At 36.9% G+C, this 19,774-nt stretch overlaps 1 protein-coding gene across 2 annotated transcripts in view; it reads right to left on the reverse strand.

Moving 5' to 3' along the window:
• The window catches only part of ADGRV1 (adhesion G protein-coupled receptor V1), a 266,144-nt gene that overhangs the window by 19,393 nt on the left and 226,977 nt on the right, over positions 1-19,774 (reverse strand). For both annotated transcript variants that reach the window (XM_027671225.1, XM_027671226.1), the window contains one exon: positions 17,773-17,894. In XM_027671225.1, coding sequence (XP_027527026.1) covers positions 17,773-17,894 — 122 coding nt within the window. The remainder of the gene's footprint in view (positions 1-17,772; positions 17,895-19,774) is intronic.

Raw genomic sequence — 19,774 nt, forward strand, 5'->3', positions numbered from 1 at the left:
TTTACTGCCTTTCCACAGCTTCAGGGACAGCAGAACACAAGTCTTATTCATAAAGCAGGAAGCTAAAACTGTTTTGGATAGGTATACTTTGCAAGAAAGGGAAACATGGGCAAAAATGAGGACGAAGACTAGATGTCCTTCCATATCTGACAAGCAGGTGAACAAGAGCAGGTGGAGGTATAATTTGGCTCTGTCATCAAAATCATACATTTTCTGGCTTGAGATAATGAGCTGATTTTCCTCTGCCCCTCCTTGCTCCCAGTCTGTGCAAGGAGAGAATAGGGAGTACCTCAAGAGACTACTTGAGATCTCTTTTCATAGGTAGTGTTTCTCAGAGTAAAATAAAAAACAAACTCATGTTAAATATGGATTTGATCACAGAATAATAGAATGTTACGGGGTTGGAATGGACCTTAAAGATCATCTAATCCCAATGCCCCCTGCCATCGGCAGGGACACCTCCCACTAAACCAGGTTGCTTGAGGCCTTATCCAACCTGGCCTTGAAACTGCCAGGGTTGAGTCACCCACAACCTCCCCGGACAACCTGATAGTGTCTCACCACCCTCCCAGTGAAAAAATTCTTCCTATTACGTAATCTAGATTTCCTCTGTTTCAATTTGTACCACTATTCCTTGTCATGCCTCTACAGTCCCCGATGAAGAGTCCCTCTCTGGCTTCTCTATAGGCTCCCTTCAGATACTGGAAATTTGCTATGAGGGCTCCGTACAACCTTCTCTTTTCTGGGCTGAATAGCCACATCTCTCTCAGCCTGTTTCCTTCACAGTGGAGGTGTGAAGTCCTTTTATCAATCTCATGGCCTCCTCTGGACTTGCTCCAACAGTTCCATGTCCTTATGTTGGGGGCATCAGAACTGCAGGCAGTACTCCATGTGGGGTAAGATCTGAAGCTTTCTAGAATTTCCATTTGCGGGTTACAACTTTTTTTTTTTTTTTTCCTGTTAACAGAAAAAATCAATGGCACAAAAATTTCTACCAGGGCTTTCTAAATAGACTCAGACAGACTGTATTTCTAAGACAAGAATAACACTTGGGAGAGTAATGGCCTATATAACACAATATATATAATTAAAAAATATTTTATACTATATATAGTATTTAGTTCTTTATTCTGCTAATAAAACTCCAGATGGTATATCAACGCATACCGATGTATCACCAAAGGATATACAGATATAAATATGTATTTCCAAAGTAAGCAATTGGAACATTTGATTTCCATGCTTTGGTGTATTTATTGAACTTTGCAATAATGCAGCTCTATCCATTTTCAGCAAGAGATAGTGTAAGTCATGAAATGCATATTAAAACTGTTGGCTCTCCTTGTACTTGAAAAACAAAAAGTTACTTTCCTTCTTGGAAATTCTCTCCAACGGATTAATGCCAGAAGTGACCTAAGACATGTTTGCAGCACTAAACACAAGGATTTGGATATGACCTGTTCTGTGACCCATTCCTGCTATCTGTGGAGCATTTCTTCAGAGTCAAAAATGACAGGAGCTGTTGAAGGATAGACTTTCATCCGTTTTTCAAAGCAATAAACTTCTCAGCTGTTGTTTTCTTATGTTAGCATAGATTTTCCAACTAATTAGCATGGAATATATGCCCTTTTGAGGTTTCCCACTTTGTGTCAGGGCTGCAGATCACTTCTATTCTTTTCCAGTACCCTTGTATGGCAATAACTGCTGGCTCTGCAGGATCATGCTTTCTCATTGCAAAACCACTCAAAGTGTTTGATAGAGCTGTCTGAGCTGCACGGCAAGTCCAATGCAAGCAAATACAGACAGCTGCCAGCTCCAGAGCTGCATGGGGAGTCAAGAGGAAAGTGCATGGCTAGAAGAAGCACTTTAGTTTTTTTTTTTGTTGTTTTACTCTGGTGCTTTTTCACTTCCTTTGCACTTTCCTGTTCCTAGTGGCAGCGGAGCAGCTACCAGTTCTGCGGTTTTCCCTCCACCAGTCGGACCTGGGAAAAAGAACTCCAGCCTTGCTCCTCCACACAATCCCAAGGCAGCACTGGCTCTGCCTGTAGAGCAGGGCCAGCACACAGGGGTAAGCTCCACAAGCCTGGAGGTACTTACAGGTCAGACCAGATGGGGAATGCTGACCTAACTAGGCTTCCACCTCCAGACTGTGAATGCTCAGGTGTTCACAGAAGCATTTTGGCTCCTTGCAGAAGTTAGCTGAGAAGATGGGCTGATAAGTAAGTAATGAAAAGCCTTGTAAGATGTCAAAGCAATTTCCTGAGGGAATTAGTAAGAAATTCTGAAGTGAGACAGGGAAACTTTGCCAGGCAGGTGGATTTTGAAGCAATTTTATGTCAAGCAGATCAAACATAACACTATATAAAACCCACCTATATAGGCAAGTACTGGAAGTCTGCCTGGTCTGGCAGTGTCATTTCATGTAATTAATAATTACAGTAATTAATATAATTTAATGAATGCAGAAATCCACAGGGTGATGTTCACCACCCCATTTCAGTGAGGACAGTGGGAAGGGTAAGAACCTGAGCAGGCTTCCGCTTTCTCTGCTCCTATGTTGGGCACAGTGCCTCCACCACCAACACCAGGCCAGTGGTTCTTGGTGCAGGCTCACTCAGAAAACTTCAATGTAATATAACATAATGACACTCCTGAAGCCATATAAGCCAGTTTCTCCAAGCCCTGTCTGTGTAAAACCACAGCTTCTCTTACCACGCAGCTCACAGTCACTTCATGTTTCTCCTTAGGAGTCTTTCAAATATACAACAGCCTGAGAGGGTTTTGTTAAGGTGATGTCTCTGCTGTCTAAGACATAAGAAATATTTTCTGGGTCACAGAATTATATTTTGATTTGTGTACCCATCATTATCTATAACTATATATATAAAACTGTATAACTAGGTAGCTACAAAGGTAATTTAATATGGATAAAATAGGAACAGGTACAATTGTTCTCTGAACTCTCAACAAGAAAGGCAAGTTTTAACATTCAGATGAACTTCCACCCTAGGCATTAGGTAACTGCTCCGCACAGACCTACCTCTGAATTTAGATATAGAGCTACCCAAAACATATGCATTCAGTTACTTGTAACCAAACTCACTCCATTAGGTTAAGGTTCATGTGCAATGAAATACTAGATGCAAAACTAAACATAAAATTAAATGCAGAATTACATTACTAGAAGTCAAATTTGTGGCAAAGATGCTGACACAGGTCTCTTTCCTCCATTAAAAAGTATAAACACGAAATGGAAATCACATCAATATAAATTAAGGCAAAAATATATTTGTGTCATAATTTAGTTATATTATGCCTCATTGCAGAAATTGAATGAATGAAGGCCAAAGTGGATTTCTTCATTTTAAAGGAATCTAGCAAAAAAATGGAAAAAAGTTCCGGTAGTAGCAATCTTTCCAAACTTTGCTGATAGCAACAGAAAAAGAATTAGATCTTATGATTTCATCTCCTGGATGAGTATCACACATATATCACTTCAGCTTCCACATGCAAAGAAAATACTATAATAAAATCCAGTATGCAAGTTGCTACTTCAAAACCAAACCAAAACAAAACCCAAAACCAAAATAAAAGCATAAAATTGTTGGTAGTACATTGGCCTATGCAAGAATGCCACCCAGGAAAGGCATTTTTATACTTGGAAAATGGACTCTTAGCAGGTGTAATCATTAATTACTACTAATTCTGAGAGGATTGGCGGAATCTTTTCCAAGGTTCTATTTATTCATACTTTCTAATGGATCAATAAATCATTAATATATGGTATAGACCTGACTGTTATATTTTGCAGTGAGCTCAGCCTTTGTGGAGTGGTTGTTGGTGATAACTACAGTTCAATCTGTTGGACATTAACAGATTTTGTGCAAAAAAAGCACTTACCAAAGTGCCTGTTATTTAGCAAATTTTAATCATACCTATGAAAGTGAAGAGTTTTAATACAAACCAAAATACAGCATAAACCAAAAAATGACCAATCCAAGGCCACTAGGGGTACGTGGAGTCGGTACCTGAGCATGAGATGGAGGACCCAGGTCAGCAGTGGTGTAGCAGAGTAAGGTCGGTAAATTTGCTGAGCCTAAGTTTGGGAACTTTTCCCTCACTCTTATTCTCCCCGTCTCTGCATCTCTGTTGACACTGTTATATCACCCTTGGCTCCAAAGCAGACGGCCCATGTCTGTTTAAGATTATCTGTGCCATTATCTGTAGCAGATGCATTTCAAATGACAGCCTAAAAATCCAGCACTCACACTTTATAGATGCACTGACATTTTTTTGTAAAGAAAACAAATAAATACCCTTACACCTTTTCAATATTTATGCAATGTGATAAATGGAAGGCTTCACTTTCAATGAAAAGACTTTGTTAGGACATTGAAATCAAGACTTTTTTTTCCAGTATTCTAATGAAAGGATCTCATAGAACATGGTATGAGTTTAATTTTACCATTTAGGAGAAGAAGATACAGTAACCTTACACCTTTCTCTTTTCCTGGGATTATTTTTGCCCTGTTGCCTTTCTGGGGTCAGCAAGTGAATGAAGATAGCAGTAAAGGTATAGGCCTATGAAATTAACTTCTGATCCTCTGGCTCAGCAGTGCTGGTGATGAGAATACTCAGTGGGATAGGATTAAGCAACCTACAAAACACATCTAAATCCTAAACTGCATGACATTTCTATCCTCTACACAAAGCCTTTGAGTATTGACATGATGACTGATTCTTGGTTTTATTAAAAAAAACACCTACTTAAACAGTGTTTTGAAAAGCTGCAGTATACAGCATAAGGGCTTTTAGTGAACAAAGTTAATAAAAATAATCTTTTCATGCACTAGGTGGTCCAGTCTATGCAAGTCACACACAGAAATCACATTATTGTCAGAAAGCTTTAAATATGCTGTGGAATTTATTTGTTCTTCTTTATTTATCTTTTATTTGTGCAGGTTTTGTATTGGTACAGTGCAAGAAGAAATTTCCAGATACATTTGACACCATTTGGTGTTAAGCAACTTGGTGTTAAGTACTGCCTTACTTTCTTCTGGTCCATGCTAGGTATTTCAGCTATTACAAATCATTTTTACACACTAAGCCAAACTATGTTAACAAAGTGGCTAAACAGTGTGTGCTAATGCTATTTGTCAATGGAAATGAGGGTGGAAATCTGAAGCAATCCAAAAAGAGATGTTTCCAGGAAGAGGAGAGTCTTTATTTAGATTGTCCTGATAATCATTTATCCCAATGTTCCTTCTACTTTCTACTGTTACAGGGATTTAATGCTTTAGTAGCACTAAATTTGGCTTCCATTTAGAAAATACAATCCATTCAAAAAACACACTTGTGGCAATACAGACTGAGAGATTGGTAGTAATGTGGTTTTAATGAACTAAGCACAAACTTGAAATGTAGGAGCCATTAAGTTTGCTTCCTATATTAGCAAATATGCTGGCCTCATAAAAGTCATTTATCTTCCCACGATTTTATTCCAGCCATCTATAATGAGGTGATAATACTCATATTTGAAGATTGATAGGATGGTAATTTATGCTGCTGCAGAGCTACCCATAGGTCAGGTAAACTACAAAACAAAGACAGTAAATAAAAATAATTTAAACTCAGTTTTGGATATATTACATCATTGTATCCTATCGCAATGATTTGCATAAGCAGAAAATGACTCACTGGGGGTTCTTTGAAGTTTCTTTACAACATATGAACTTAAAATTTATATTATGGTAGTGATAATACTGAATTTCTCAAGTTTTTTGATCCATACTTTCAAATTTCTGCAAGTTTGTCCAAATACACCAAGTAAGACGTGGTTTTCTACAAATATTTTCTGAGAGGAAAAACTATCAAAATTTTCATTAATTTAAATATTTCTAAAATTTTGTAACAGCTGCCCTAAGGATACTTTCTCAGTTGGTTTTCAAAAGAAAGTAGGACAATTACATTGTTTTTCAAAGGATTGGGATAATAACTTCAGACAAAATTCAGCACACACATCTAGATCGTGGATAAATTATTTTTTAGACTATTTCTACACTGGTTCTTTAAAAAAACTGCCAAGTGATCCAAAAATCTCATCATGACTCCATGCCCTCACTTCCTCCTATACTACTGTAGCCTTCATGAAGGACACCTATGCTGTATTTATCTGCAAAGCAAAGGCCCTGTGGAAATGTAGATACAAATTATTTGTTTCTCCTTCTAGATTACCTATTTCTTAGGGAAAAATGAAAAATAATTCTGAGATATGCAAACAAACACTGGGATGGGTGATTGTAGACTTTCTTTCTCTACGTAGGCAATGTCTAGGTTTTATTTTTTTAAAACCCATGCAGAAGTGGACAAAAGCAGGTGCTTAAGGAGAGAGTTGTCTTTGGGATGAAATCTCTGAGTCTAAATACTGAAATGCTATACTAAGTGAAAGCAGGAACCTCACATATGTCTGGTGAAGCATCCTCTGGAATCACATTTTCCTCTTTACAGATCATATAAAAAGCCTTTGGAAATCAGTGCATTAAATCAGATGTCTACAGGTGGGGAGTGACCAACCCTTTTCTGTTCACTGAAGAAAATGAAGCTACAGAATTAAAAGTAGATCTGTAAGTACATATACCTTTTATGAAGTAAAAAAATTCTGTCACATAAGTTGGCCTACCTGGCTAATAACAGGGGGTTACGAAAAAGGTAGTGTGAAAATAACACAGCTTTATAGGAAAGCAGCAGTCTTCATGATGAGAATCACTCTTAATCTTGTTATCTTTCAGAAGCCAGGAATAAGAAAAAGGTCCTGCAAGAGCTCTGCTCCACTGAGAAAAGGAATCACTATGTATATTAAAATGCCCATTTTCTTTTTTCTGGAACTCAAAAGATTAATCCCAGAGGGTGATGGGTGCATAAGAAATACGGAAATTTCAAAATATGCCACTAGCTATGCAGAACATCTGAGCTTATTTAAGGATGTGACACAATTTTCACCCTGCTTCACTGTTTCACATTTTTTAAAGCACAATCACATTAGCAAGTTCTCCAGTAGATTATGTGCTTTACCTATTCACACTTGCACACACCCACATACAGGAAATTAGATGATAGCCCCCTCAAAACTAAGTCTTCTACTCAATCTCCTTTGAGAGGATATAGAAAGAAAAAAGAAAAAATGTCAGTGTGGTTCCCAGTTTTGCAATTGAGGATCTTTGTCACTAAACTTTTCATGACTCTGTTGTAACAACAAAACAACATATCTGGAGATTTAAACAAACAATCAGCTGACAGTACAAGTAGATTTGGTGCTTTCTCTAAATCCAATTGACCTTTGTAAAGGCGAAGGCAAAAAAGCAATACTTGACATTTTGCTCAAAATAAAGAAAACATAATTTAGTGATTTCCATCCAACTGTGGTTAGCTCCAGTTTCACAGTTACTCAACTCCTTCCAGACCCAAATGATTTGCAGTCCTCACATCCATTAGAAAGCTCCTGAGAAAGTTACTACCAAGCAGTTATATTCAGATCTCACATTTAACTGTTGACACATTCCTTTGGAGGAAAAAATCCATCAGCAAAATTCAACGCAAAAAGAAAACACTGCAACATTACATTTACATACTTTCAAACAAACTGACTTTGAAATTAATTTACAACACTACAGTTAACACATTCCTTAAATTCATGGACCTTTTGTTAACAAAGGAAATACCGAAAATCTCAAAGAATGTATGAGATCACAGCTACACTCAGTGTTTATGAGCAGGTTGGATGTTTAACTGTTTGCCCTTACAAATCTCAGCTGTCAGAGCACTGTGCTAGTAGTTGCAGGCAAACTGAACATAACTTTGAAAGATGCTCTGTACTCTCACAACACATTGCCTCCTGAACAGAACTGAGGTGTTGGAACTTAAAGAGCTCTTCTTAGTCAGAGTAAACTCTGAAAACAGACCGAGGTCTCTAAAAAAAATTAAGATACATTGTTTTGCATGCAAGATGACTCTAATGTGATTATACATGCATGCACACAGACAGTAGATAATACATAACAGATGAAATACTTTCAGGCTTCTGAAATAAGATTTCCAAATCCCTGATCACCACTTAATACTGTTTTTTTCTATTCCTACCATATACATAATTAACTTCTTGGACCAATGGACTCAGAAATGTTCAGAGGATCCCAAATAATGGATCACCAGTACCTTTTATAATGGCATTCAGGTTACTGTTGGGTAAAATGTTAGTGCCACATTTGCTTCTTTCTGTATTATACTGCTGATTTGCATTTGTCCTGAGATAAAGTAATATACTCATCCCAGTTTCTATTTCTTGTTTACATATAACTTCTCAACTTATAGCAGAAATTCTTTCACTATCAGTATCTTAGTGCATAATTCTGCACTTAGTGTTGTTGGATATCATATAATAACTATTAAGTCATTCTACAGACTAAAAATCATCCATTTCATTGTGTAGGATACATCAGTCCTCTGAATAACCAGTAATACCTAAATCTGTGTAATGAAAAAAAATTATTAGTATTTTTCTGTCATGCTCATAATGAAAATTCAAGTGAAGATTATTATCAAGCTGCAATATTACTATTTTTTTACACTTTTCCCATCTTATTTTAACCATATTTTTCCCTTTACTCCTCCAATTTTGTTGCAAAACTGTATTCAAATACCTGCCTATGAGTTGAACAAATTTCATGCTTTTCTTTTGCCTAGGTTAGCAGATAATGGTTTGGATTAGTATGCTAACTTTAGTATATCCAAGTCAGAATTTACTTTTAAGTATCTGATCTTTAACTGTAAAACTGATATCTAACGAATAGGCTTTTAGTTGTCAAAATCAAAATATATTTAGTACAGAATATGTAACTGAACCAACGTTGTGGCACAAAAAGGTTTTACTGATGTACAGAAGTCTCCTAGCCTTAATCGAGGATTCTTTGCTTATTCTATTCCAAACCACTTTTGAGTTAAAGGCAAAATATTTCCATATCATGCCACTGTTTTAAAGAGTCACTACTTCTTTTGGCAACTACCTCCTCTTTAGTCTTGATGTGACCTGACAGAGCCCACGACAACACTTGTTTGGAAGAAAGCACTTCTAAAAAGAATCCACTGAGGAGTTTCTTTTAGGCTAACTCTGTTCTGGTTTGGACAATTTCTAATTCCTTAATTCCTAGGATAGAAAAATCATTATCAACTGTACTTAGAAAATTGCTCTGTCCTCGCTGGAAAATAAGCATTTATTGTGTATGTGCATACAGATTAATAGCACAAATGCTTTTTTAAAGTGTTGTTAGGAGAAGCTGTCAAAGACTGATTTCACTGATGGTTTCAAGATATTTCAACTGTGTCTAGATGAGAAAACTTGTTAAATGGTCTGTATTTTTTTTAAGTTTGGAACTCCTTCTGAACTCACACTGGTTGCTGTATGCAGTAACCATTTTACCTACATGAGAGAGGTTTGTTTATGCACTATTCTATAAGGGGTGTGAGATTTGATTCTCTAAGGACTTAACTGATTTGACTTTATTTTTCCCAGTTTGTACACATTTTTCATACCCCTTTCTGTCCTCTTCTCTTACCAACTCAAAAAGTCATCTACAAATCAAGGCTGGGTGATGGTCCTTTAACTCATATTCATTCCACACTCATCAGATGGAAAACATTATAAAAATCTGAACAAGTTCCAAAAGTAACACCTGTTTAAAATGTATTCTATGTCAAGGATAAAATTAAAGACAAAGAGGTCTTTATGTTGCATACAGTACTTCAGGGAAAAAAAAAGTCAATTAAGGTAATCTTTACTGAATTCCAGTTATTTCAGTGTTACTTCAGAATGAAATCTCAGCTTATCATGGTTTCTGCTAAATTTGCACGTCATTAATATGTTGAGTAATAATGAAACTATGAGAGATAAAATCAGTAAAGCTATTTACTTTTTCTGCAGTAGTTGGCTGGAGTCCACTGAAGCAGTACATAAAATAAGGAAAATATTTTATTTTTTTTAACATGAATTTTACAATTCTCTGAACAAGGCTTCATCTGTATTTATTATGAAGAAAAGGAGAAAACATCCTCCTCATACTGCTGAAACATCAGGCTTGTACAACATAGAGGGTTCTTGTGCAGAAAATGTGTGGGTGGAAGAAAAGCAAATGGTTCTTTTCCTAGAGGCTATTAAAACTTCACATGCATTTATTTCTCAGAAACATTCAAATCAGCCTCCATAACGTAATGATGTTCAGCAGGAAGACATATATGCACAGAGACCACCCTGCAGTGCTGAAACATGAGAAACCAAATCCACTGCTCCAAAGATGGCTAATGTCTTATCTAAACTTTCCCATCTATACAGTTTCCAAGTTTTGGAGGTTTATCATTAGCTCCATAATATTCAGTGCTTCCTTAAAAACTGATGACCTCGGTACCATGGGGGTGTTTGTCTATCACAATGAATGGGTTGAGAATAAACTTTCCACATATCAAATCATAGAACCAGAGAAAAGTGGCTGGATGGGACCTAGGGAGGCCATTCAGTCAACTGAGAGGGTCAGTCCACTGACTGGGTCTGTATCACCTTGCCTAGCTGAACTTTAAAACCCTGCAAAAGTGAAGATTCCAAACATCTCTAGGAAACAGGTCCAATTCCATACCTCCTCTAGTGAATTATTTTTCCCAATATCCAGTCTGAACCTTCTATGCAACAGCTTGCAGTCATGTGCCCTTGCTGTTGTTATCTGGTGCTATCAAGAAAGCAGAAGTGTATGACAATATAGCTTTTTAACTACCTTCCAAATATTTGTATGCTGATATTATATTTTCCATTGCTGTCCTCCTCACCTGACTAAATAAACCTTCCAAAGACTAAAGCCTGTTCCTTCAGGCATTGTTAAAAGGACATGTGCGCCATCCAGGCCTCTGACCACTGTGGACCTTCCCCTGGACCCTCACCAGTTTCTTCACATGTCTTGTGAAATGGAGACTCCAAAACTGGATGGAGTATTCAATGTGTGGCTTCACTAGCTATGAGTTGATACACATGATAACTCAGTCTGTTGGCTAAATTCCTCCTGGCGCAGCCTGAATGTGCTTTACCTTATTTCCAAGATTAATTCCATTTTCCCTAGCACTGTCAGCCCCAAATTTCCTGAAGTTATACTCTGCCTTCTTAAAATTTGAGAGTAATGCTATTCTTTTACTTGCCATCATGCTTATCCTCAGTCACCATAATTTTCAAAAATTGGCTAACAACCACATGGTCAGATCTTTTAGCACTTTTGGATCAATCCCTTTCAGCCCCACCAATTAATGGTCTTAAAATAATGGTACAGAAATTAGTAGTCTGGATTCAAAGAAAAAAAAAGATATTGATTTTACATTATTATACCAAAATACTTCTTTCACCTGGGTTATTGAAAAAAAGAAAGAAAGAAAAAAAGAAAAAAAAGCTACTTATGGTGACACAAAGAGACCGGCAGCAATGCAAAATAAACGGCAGGTGATTTATTACAGATAGTAAACCAACTTGTTTTTATTTTATTCACTACACTAAGAGAAGTCAACTCTTAACGACAGATGTGAAAGAAGAAAAGAACACATTTAATTAGAAGTCCTTTTCAGTAGTCATATTCCATTGATTGCAGCAGTACATGTCATAGTGGCATTTCCTATTTGTTAGGTACTACATAATTCTGGCTATTACTTGCACCTTCCAAGCTGCAAACTGCTTTGTCATCTTCTACTTCAAAAAATTGGTGTTTAGAGGTTTTTTCCTCAAATATATTCTTAATGTAAAGTTCTTCGAGAATGGAGGAAGGAACTTTTTAGGTGCTGAAAGACTTAAAATGTTATTTAATTACCATATTTGTTTTTTAAAAAAGATATTGTAGTCACATTTTTTTATTTTACGTCGGTGACTGAGAAGTCTAAATGTTTTTGAGTGATGATTGGTTGAAAATCCAGCAAAACAAAGCCCACATCAGTACATTCTTTCACTGCATACTATTTGAAGTTTTACTATGCATTATTCTGCATACTTTCATCACTAAAAACACAGCTTTACGCACAAGCTACTCTCTTCTGACATAAATTTTTCCTGTATATTTAAGAGATATTTAGTTCTATCCCAACAATGCTTCCTGTGTTTACCTGACACCACACACTTTTTTCTTTGTTTTGTCTCCAGCTATAAACTGAATTTGGGTCCATTATGCAAGGACTTGAATAGCTAAATGGAATCTTTCACCATAATTTCAGAAATAATTACAGGAGAAAGGGTGTTAGAGTACATTTCAGGTGGTAACTAGGAACACTGAGCCTTCTTCTTTAAGAAAGAAGTCATAAACATAGAGAAAGGGATATAAAACTGAACATTGCATTGCTGTGATTCACTGAATAATCAAGTCTCTTGGACAGCTTTGTATGTTTGTATGTATAATGCATACCAATGTACTGTCCAATCAGGATTACATCCCAGAATTCTACCTGATGATGTCAAAAAGTGTGACATATCAAAAAGTTATAAACTTTCTTTATTTATTTTAGTTATTTTTACTTAAAAAAAAATGTACATCCTGAACAAAGTTTCAAGGTTTTTTACTTTAACAAAAATAACTTCTTTTTCTACTCTGTTGTTTTTTAATTAATAAATAAATAAAAGTACTTAATATACTGTTGTCTTTCCTTCCAGGTAAGAATTCAAGCTTCCAGAAACAGCATAAAATCTGCTTTACTGCACAGATGCAGTGCTTGCTTTGGATGTGTATTTTATTTTGCTTCTGGGGCAGTGTATGAATTCTTTGAGCTGTGTTTAACTGTGTTTTGTTTATGCCCACAGCTGACAGAAGAAGATTTGGTATTGCTTGGACTATAGCTACTTGAACAAACATATGTGCTTTTGTTGATATTCTGCTAGTAGTTCAACTTATCTTGGCACTACTATGATGCCTTCATTGCATTTTGTCGGGCTTATCTGCAATATAGCATCACTTTTTGCAAAATCTGTAGGCAGCCTTTTACAACCCACCACATTTACTCCCATCTCATCTCTGTCTAGTACTGAATTTTGTTTAGTTTTGTGTAGCTTTGATTATCAGAACCATTGCATGGGATCTCCTAGTCCACCTCTGACTCATCAGAGCAGATGCTTTAGGAAGATGCCATAAGAAACAGGAAGTGAGCCTATTTATAGCAGTGGCCTGCTCTGTGACCCCTGACTACATCTCAGAGTTAAACAGTATGTTCTAAGAAGAAATACGTATTTCATTTGAAACTGGTGCTGGCATAAGCTCTATAAACTGTATACTCTTGTTTATATTCTTCCCTGTACAACATAATGCAATAACTTACTCTCTACTCTCTTGTTACTATCACAATATGTGGTATTTTTTAACTTTACTTTTTTTTTCTTCTAAAACTGCTGTATTGATTTCTCTTACCATATTTATTTTCTGTTGTTCCTTAAATAGGGTATTCAGTTCCTATATTTCCTATATTGTAGGTTTTGACAACAAATCTACTAGTTTTCTTCACTATTTTACCTCCTTTTCTACTCAAGCTAGCCTTCTGGTTTCACCCTGCTATTTCAATTAATGAAGTTTTGTGAATCACATTTTCTCCAGTCAGTGTCAGGTTTGGATGTGCACCTGTTCACTTGTTTTCTGTATACCATACTTCTTGTTAAAGCTACCAAAGGCTTTTCAGATATTCCTTATATATTATATTATTTCATAATAATATATATATTCTGAAACATCTCTTACTGTAATCCACTACAAATAAGTTGACTTTTCAAAATTTTGTATTAGGCAAGTCAGCCCATTTGCCCAGTTTGGAAAACAATCAATCAACTTTACTTCTAGACTTTTCCTGTGTTTCTTGGGAAGAAGTATTTCACATGTAGCACTGATGCTTACCACGTGGGCATGAGTCATCCTGGTGTGCTCAAACACAGAACACGCAAAGCCATTTAACCCCTATATGCATCATCCAAAATAATACACTGGATTTTTTAAATACTGTAATTAATAATGGGATACCTCCCAATTACGATTTACTTTTCTCCTGATATAAATTGCTTGGAATTTTAATACTATTGATGGATAATATTTCAGTATTTCATAGGAACAAAGTTTTTATTCAAAATTACTTATTAAAAAAAATAATTAATTTATTGCTCAGAGAAGAGTGTGGTGGGGCTTAGCACAAGGTACAGGAAACCATGACAGGGGTAACTATGGGATATTTAATACCTTGTAGTTTGCAGTGTAGATACACCCTAAATTACAAAGATAGAGGACAGAGGTGTGCAGCACAGTGGAAACACAGGCAAAGAAAAATCAAGATTATATTAAGTCAGCTGGAGAGAACAGCCTGAGAATGAGTCTGAAGCCTCATCTCTACCCCTCTGCAAACAATGGGAAGAGATCCACCCACTGCCCTGACCTTTGGATCCACTGAACACAAACGAGCTGCTGACAACGTCAGCTGCACAAACCAGAAACACTCCTCTAACGGCATGAAAAACGTCAGTCACTGGGACAGCTCAGGCACATGCAAACCAGCTTGTGAAATCCCAGCCTTCAGAGAGAAGTACTTAAGACAGAAGCTTCCACTTTCACTCCTGACCCCAGCAAATAAATATTTTGTGAATAAATCCATGATGACAATCCTATGTTAAGAAAGAAGGTTTCTCTCTGGTTTGCAAATGAAAAGATGAGGAGCCAAGGCTTTTCACATGAGAGCATGGGGTATGTTTCTACAACGCAGATGCTGTGTGGATAGGATAATTGGGAACACACTGCCAAGGAACTCGCAACATCAGATATCCCAAACATGCTTCTTATTATTTTCCTTTCATGCTTGTCTCAATGTACTTTTTATTTTGTAAATCAATTATTGCTCTCCCATACATCTCTTTGCATGTTTATTCCTGAAATTACAGGGAAAGGGTTGCTTTCCCCTGCATCCACTAGAATAGCTCATATTATAAACTTGTCTCTGATGGGAATCATTTCCCGCAGGAAGTGCTTGGAAACTACCTGTCCTTAGTGGATGATTTTTCTAGCAAGTGCATTTCCTAGGAAATGCATGTCATAAGGCTAAACAAATACAATGGAAAACATTCAGTGTCCTTTCAGTCTCCTGCATTGAACCCATTTTGAGATGCAACACATTTTAATGGGTCATGTTTTGCTTTGTTACACATAGTCCATAGTTCCTGAGCAGCAGGGAAGCAGATCTCTGCTTCTTGTAAATTATTTCATGTTCTCTCTTCTGTTGTGAAAAAGCTCTTAATGAGCACTGAATTGCTTTCCAGCTGAAACAGGGCATGTTGTACGAATGGTAAATGAATGAATGGTAAAACCACCTTTCATTGCAGAAAAAAACCACCTAATTTTAACAATCACTATGAATTCTGAGAGCTGATAGATATGAAATGAGATGTTTCTATTGACATTGTTATGAAACTGTGTTATCCACTCTTAAGTCCCCATTTCCTTTCCCAATCACAAACAGACGGCCAGAGACTAAATCTTCAAAGGACACTGGACATGACTGTCCACAAGCTGGATAAACCTGGCTCTGCAGAGCCTGCAGGTCAGAATGATCCTCAGTAGGGAGTGTGTGTTCCCCGAGACCAGCCCTTCCTCAGTGTGAACACGGTCTGAAAAAGCTTTATGAAGCTGCACCTGCCTACAGCAAACGACTCGTTTTTTCAGTATTTGTAATACACAATTCTCTTCTACACAAGCACTTTGCATTGACATTTTTTCTAAATAAGTTCATTAGTTGTATCTGGCTATTTATGAAAAGCATAGATTAAGGAAATTTACAGACTTCATCTTGTTTCTTCCCTATTTTTCCTTTCATGCTATGTCTGGTCACCTGAACCAGACATCAGTTTTTTCATTTCCTGATTAGATAAATTCTAACTTTAAAAGAGGAAAACAATGTACATGGGACGGTTACTTAAAATGTGGGGGTGTTCCAGGAAATGTTTTTTAACTTGTTTTATAGAGATTTACAAAGCACTGAAGACAATCATCTACTAAGACAAACAAATTTAAAAACTCTAGTACTGTGCAAGAGCTACTCTATTTTTTCAACTTCTTTCAGGGTACTCAACGCTAAAAAGCGATCTTTTTTTTTAAATGTATGGTAATTTTATACTTTAAGAAATATCATGTAAGTAGTTATAAAAGGTAGTGGATACTGTCCTATGATATTTTATATCATAAAACTCCCATTAAAGGATAAACATGTTTTTAAAACATGGAGTATAAGTTATCAAGCTTCTCATAGCTGGAAATAAAGTTTTTGTTTACTACTGTTGGAGCTCCAGACCTGCATGTTTTAATTTAAATAATAAGCAGAAAGAGATCATGCATTTGCAATTTTAACATCTCCTTTCAATAAGGGAATGTGTGTTTTATACTTGAGGTTTTACAGATTCTCTAGGATTAGGAATAACAAAAATAACAGGTTTCTCCTTTTGATGTGGAAGATCAATACTGATGTAATTTGAATAGAGATGCTACCTTACCTTCTGCAAGCCCATTGTCATACACAGTTATTTCCCAGATATTAGGAACCATCATTAAGGCAGAAGCCAAATTAATTGATAATTAATTCATCCTAATACAAAAAAGACCATATATATCAGTGAAGCAGAGCCAATATATGCCAATGTATATAGAACAGTTAAATGACACTATATACAGAATAATCAAATGTGTTACAAGGAGAATAAGGTACACTTTTTCCTCAATTTATAAAAAAAGAATTTATGTTTGAGATGTACATTCTGAAAATATTTCACTATTTCTTAAGGAAACTCCCACCTTTTGAATTAAAAAATAAAATTAACCTATTTTGTGAAAATACTCTTTTTAAAATAATTAATTTTTATTTGATGGTTTACAAAGATTTTTAATATTGGAAAATAATAAACAGACATTTCTGTTACAAAAATATAAGAAGGGCATATTGGAGCGCAGAAGAATTTGCCCTCCAAAGGTTTTGATATGTATTTTTGAAGTTTCTCCTAATTTCGCTGTTTTCGGACATCAGAGGCATTTCTCATATGTGATATACTAACCTCTATTCCATAAACAATTCTGCAATGTGCAGTATGCAATGCAGTAGTGAGCCCAGTGGAAGCACTTACATGTGTAAAATTTTGCAACGGGCTGATTACATTTTTATAACTACTGATCAACTTCTAATTTATATTTGCTTCCTTTTTCAATAAAAGATCTTTGTTTTACCAATACGTATGCTTTATTGAGAAAAAACTAAGCCTCAAGGCTCACGTCTCACAATGGAAAAAATTCAGTATTAGGTCTATATAATCTAAAATATTTGCCCTTTTTTTAATTAGAGTTAACAGAACAGAAAATTTAAATACTCAGTGTTTTTGCAAAGGCTGCAGATATTTTAGTTTTACTGCCATAATTATCTCAGTAAGACTTTACATACAGAAGAAAGCAATTTTCTTTCCCAGTGTAGCAGCTATAAAATTCAATTTATTGCAATTACATTGCTATTGTTTGAAAACAATGCATCCCTTGCTTTAATATGCATTCCTTATGTCAATTTGGGAAATAAAGAGAATACATAATTAACACTTTCACTGTGTCACGGTGTATTATCGGATGTCGTTCAGCTGGTGAAGTCAAAATGACAAACATGAACAGAGGAGAAGCCCCCCAGGTCTGCAGGAAGACAGAGGCAACAGGCTCTTACCTGCAGGCTGTTGAAGATGATGAAGAAGACCAGCATCCAGAGCTGCCGGTAAGCCATGTGCAGTCCTCCCCACAGCCAGGTGATGGAAATCAGGGCAAAGAGGTACAAGACCAAGGGGATCTCTGTAAACCACAAACATAGCATTTCAGCTGGTGTGCCCTGAGAAAAACACTTTTTAAAGCATTACTGACACAGGACCCAGGTTTTTTGCTGTCTCTGGCAAAGCTTGGAGCTTGTTCTCCAGTGATGGGCAGCCCCTCTCCTGCCCTAGCTGGGTGGGGGTCCCAGGGCTTTTGGGACTCCATCTCAACATCAAGAGAACAGCAGAAGGGAACGACAAGGGGACTGGGAGATGTGAGGGGCATGGGGGACACAGCCCAGTTGGAAAATATGTAGAACTTGGAAGAACCATGGAAGAGCTCTTGTCAAGCTCTGAAAGTTTTGAGAGGAAATGTATTTCTAAGAATTGAGAGGACAGGGAACAGAAGAAAATTATTATGGATACATAAACTGCCCCAACTCTGGCCACATACAGAATTATACTGAAATTATAAGAATAGCTTATTCTTTGATTTGTTGTTACTTTCCCCTTCAAGTCAAATATAAGAAGGCAGCTGACCCCATAAAACTTAAAGTGACAACCTCCATTCAGCCAAGGAACCCCCCAAGACAGACTTTGAACTAGTTAACTTTATTCACCTTCAAAAATACACGCAGAATCTCTCTTTAAGCAGCACCCACACATACAGCTGCATTTCATATTCCCTACTGTATTTACAGCATAAAAGATTTCAGGAATGCTGTCAGGAAGATGTCTGCCAGTATGGACAAAGTTCGCCAAAAGGAAAGCAGAAGTTAGTTTATGCCTGCACATGTTCCTCCCACTGACGGAAGCCAGCCCCCTGTGTTGACTGTGTTTGTGGCAGAACTCAAAGTCCATGTTTGTCAGGTCTGCACACCTCAGGGGCAGAGGTGCTCGGCCAGGTATTGCCCCTCCCTGCATTAGTCATGCAGCATCAGCAAAGAGTGGGGATGTGCTTTTGACAGGCATCGTTCCAGGAACAGCAGTTTGGGTTTGGCTTACACTGAGAAGGCACTTACCATTTGTATAGTACTAAACAAAACTGCTAAAGGACTCCCAAAGTCACATAAACATAACATTTTAACAAGAAAAAGTGTAAAGATGCCTGCTTTTTGCAACATATTGGTAAAATTTATGACTTTGCTTTTTTCTTTATTGGTAACAATTGCTTCATTATCAGTATTGTAAAGAGTTAATAAAGTTGAAACTCTGGCAGCATTTAAAGCCTCAGCTGTTTGAATTTTCTTCACCCATTTTATTCAGATAATTTGTTGTATTTTGATCAAACAAAAGCTCAATAACTAGAATAAACATATCAGAAAATAAGCAACAAATAGTTTAAAGTTTGTAAAATCAGCATTGCACAAAGGAACAGGACGTCAATAAATAGGCTTGATATGAACCAAAATAGACAGTTTAATTATTTGTAGTTTTCTTCATATGAAAATAAAACCAACAGCCCCCTCCCACACTGTGCTGGTTTAAAAGTTAACCAGCAAGGGAAAATGAACTCAATTCAAAAGAGAGATTTATAAGTCAGAATAACAATTTATTAAAATAATGCAATAAGTACAATTATACAGACAGACAATTGGTTTTAACCCACAAAACCCAAATGTACAAACCCAGCACCCTGGGGTATGAACAAGAGTGGTGTACCTTGGCCCACCCCCCGAGTCCAAAGCAAAGGGAGAGGGAATAAACCTGCTGGTGGGAGAGCTGCTGCAGTCTGGTCAGAAGTGGTGATTGCAGTCCAGTCGAGGGTGGTGGTCTCAGCCTGGTTGGGAGCAGCGGTGGTCTGCTGTCTTCCTCTGGGTCCCACGAGAGAGAGCCCCAAGGCTCTGAAACTCCCAGTTATATACTCTCCAGTTCAGGCGGGAGTGCTCAGTCCCTCCCTCAGAGTAGGGAATTCCATAAAAG

This window comes from Neopelma chrysocephalum, unplaced genomic scaffold (genome assembly GCF_003984885.1).
Source record: "Neopelma chrysocephalum unplaced genomic scaffold, ASM398488v2 Primary Assembly neopelma1_97065, whole genome shotgun sequence".
Lineage (NCBI taxonomy): Eukaryota > Metazoa > Chordata > Aves > Passeriformes > Pipridae > Neopelma > Neopelma chrysocephalum.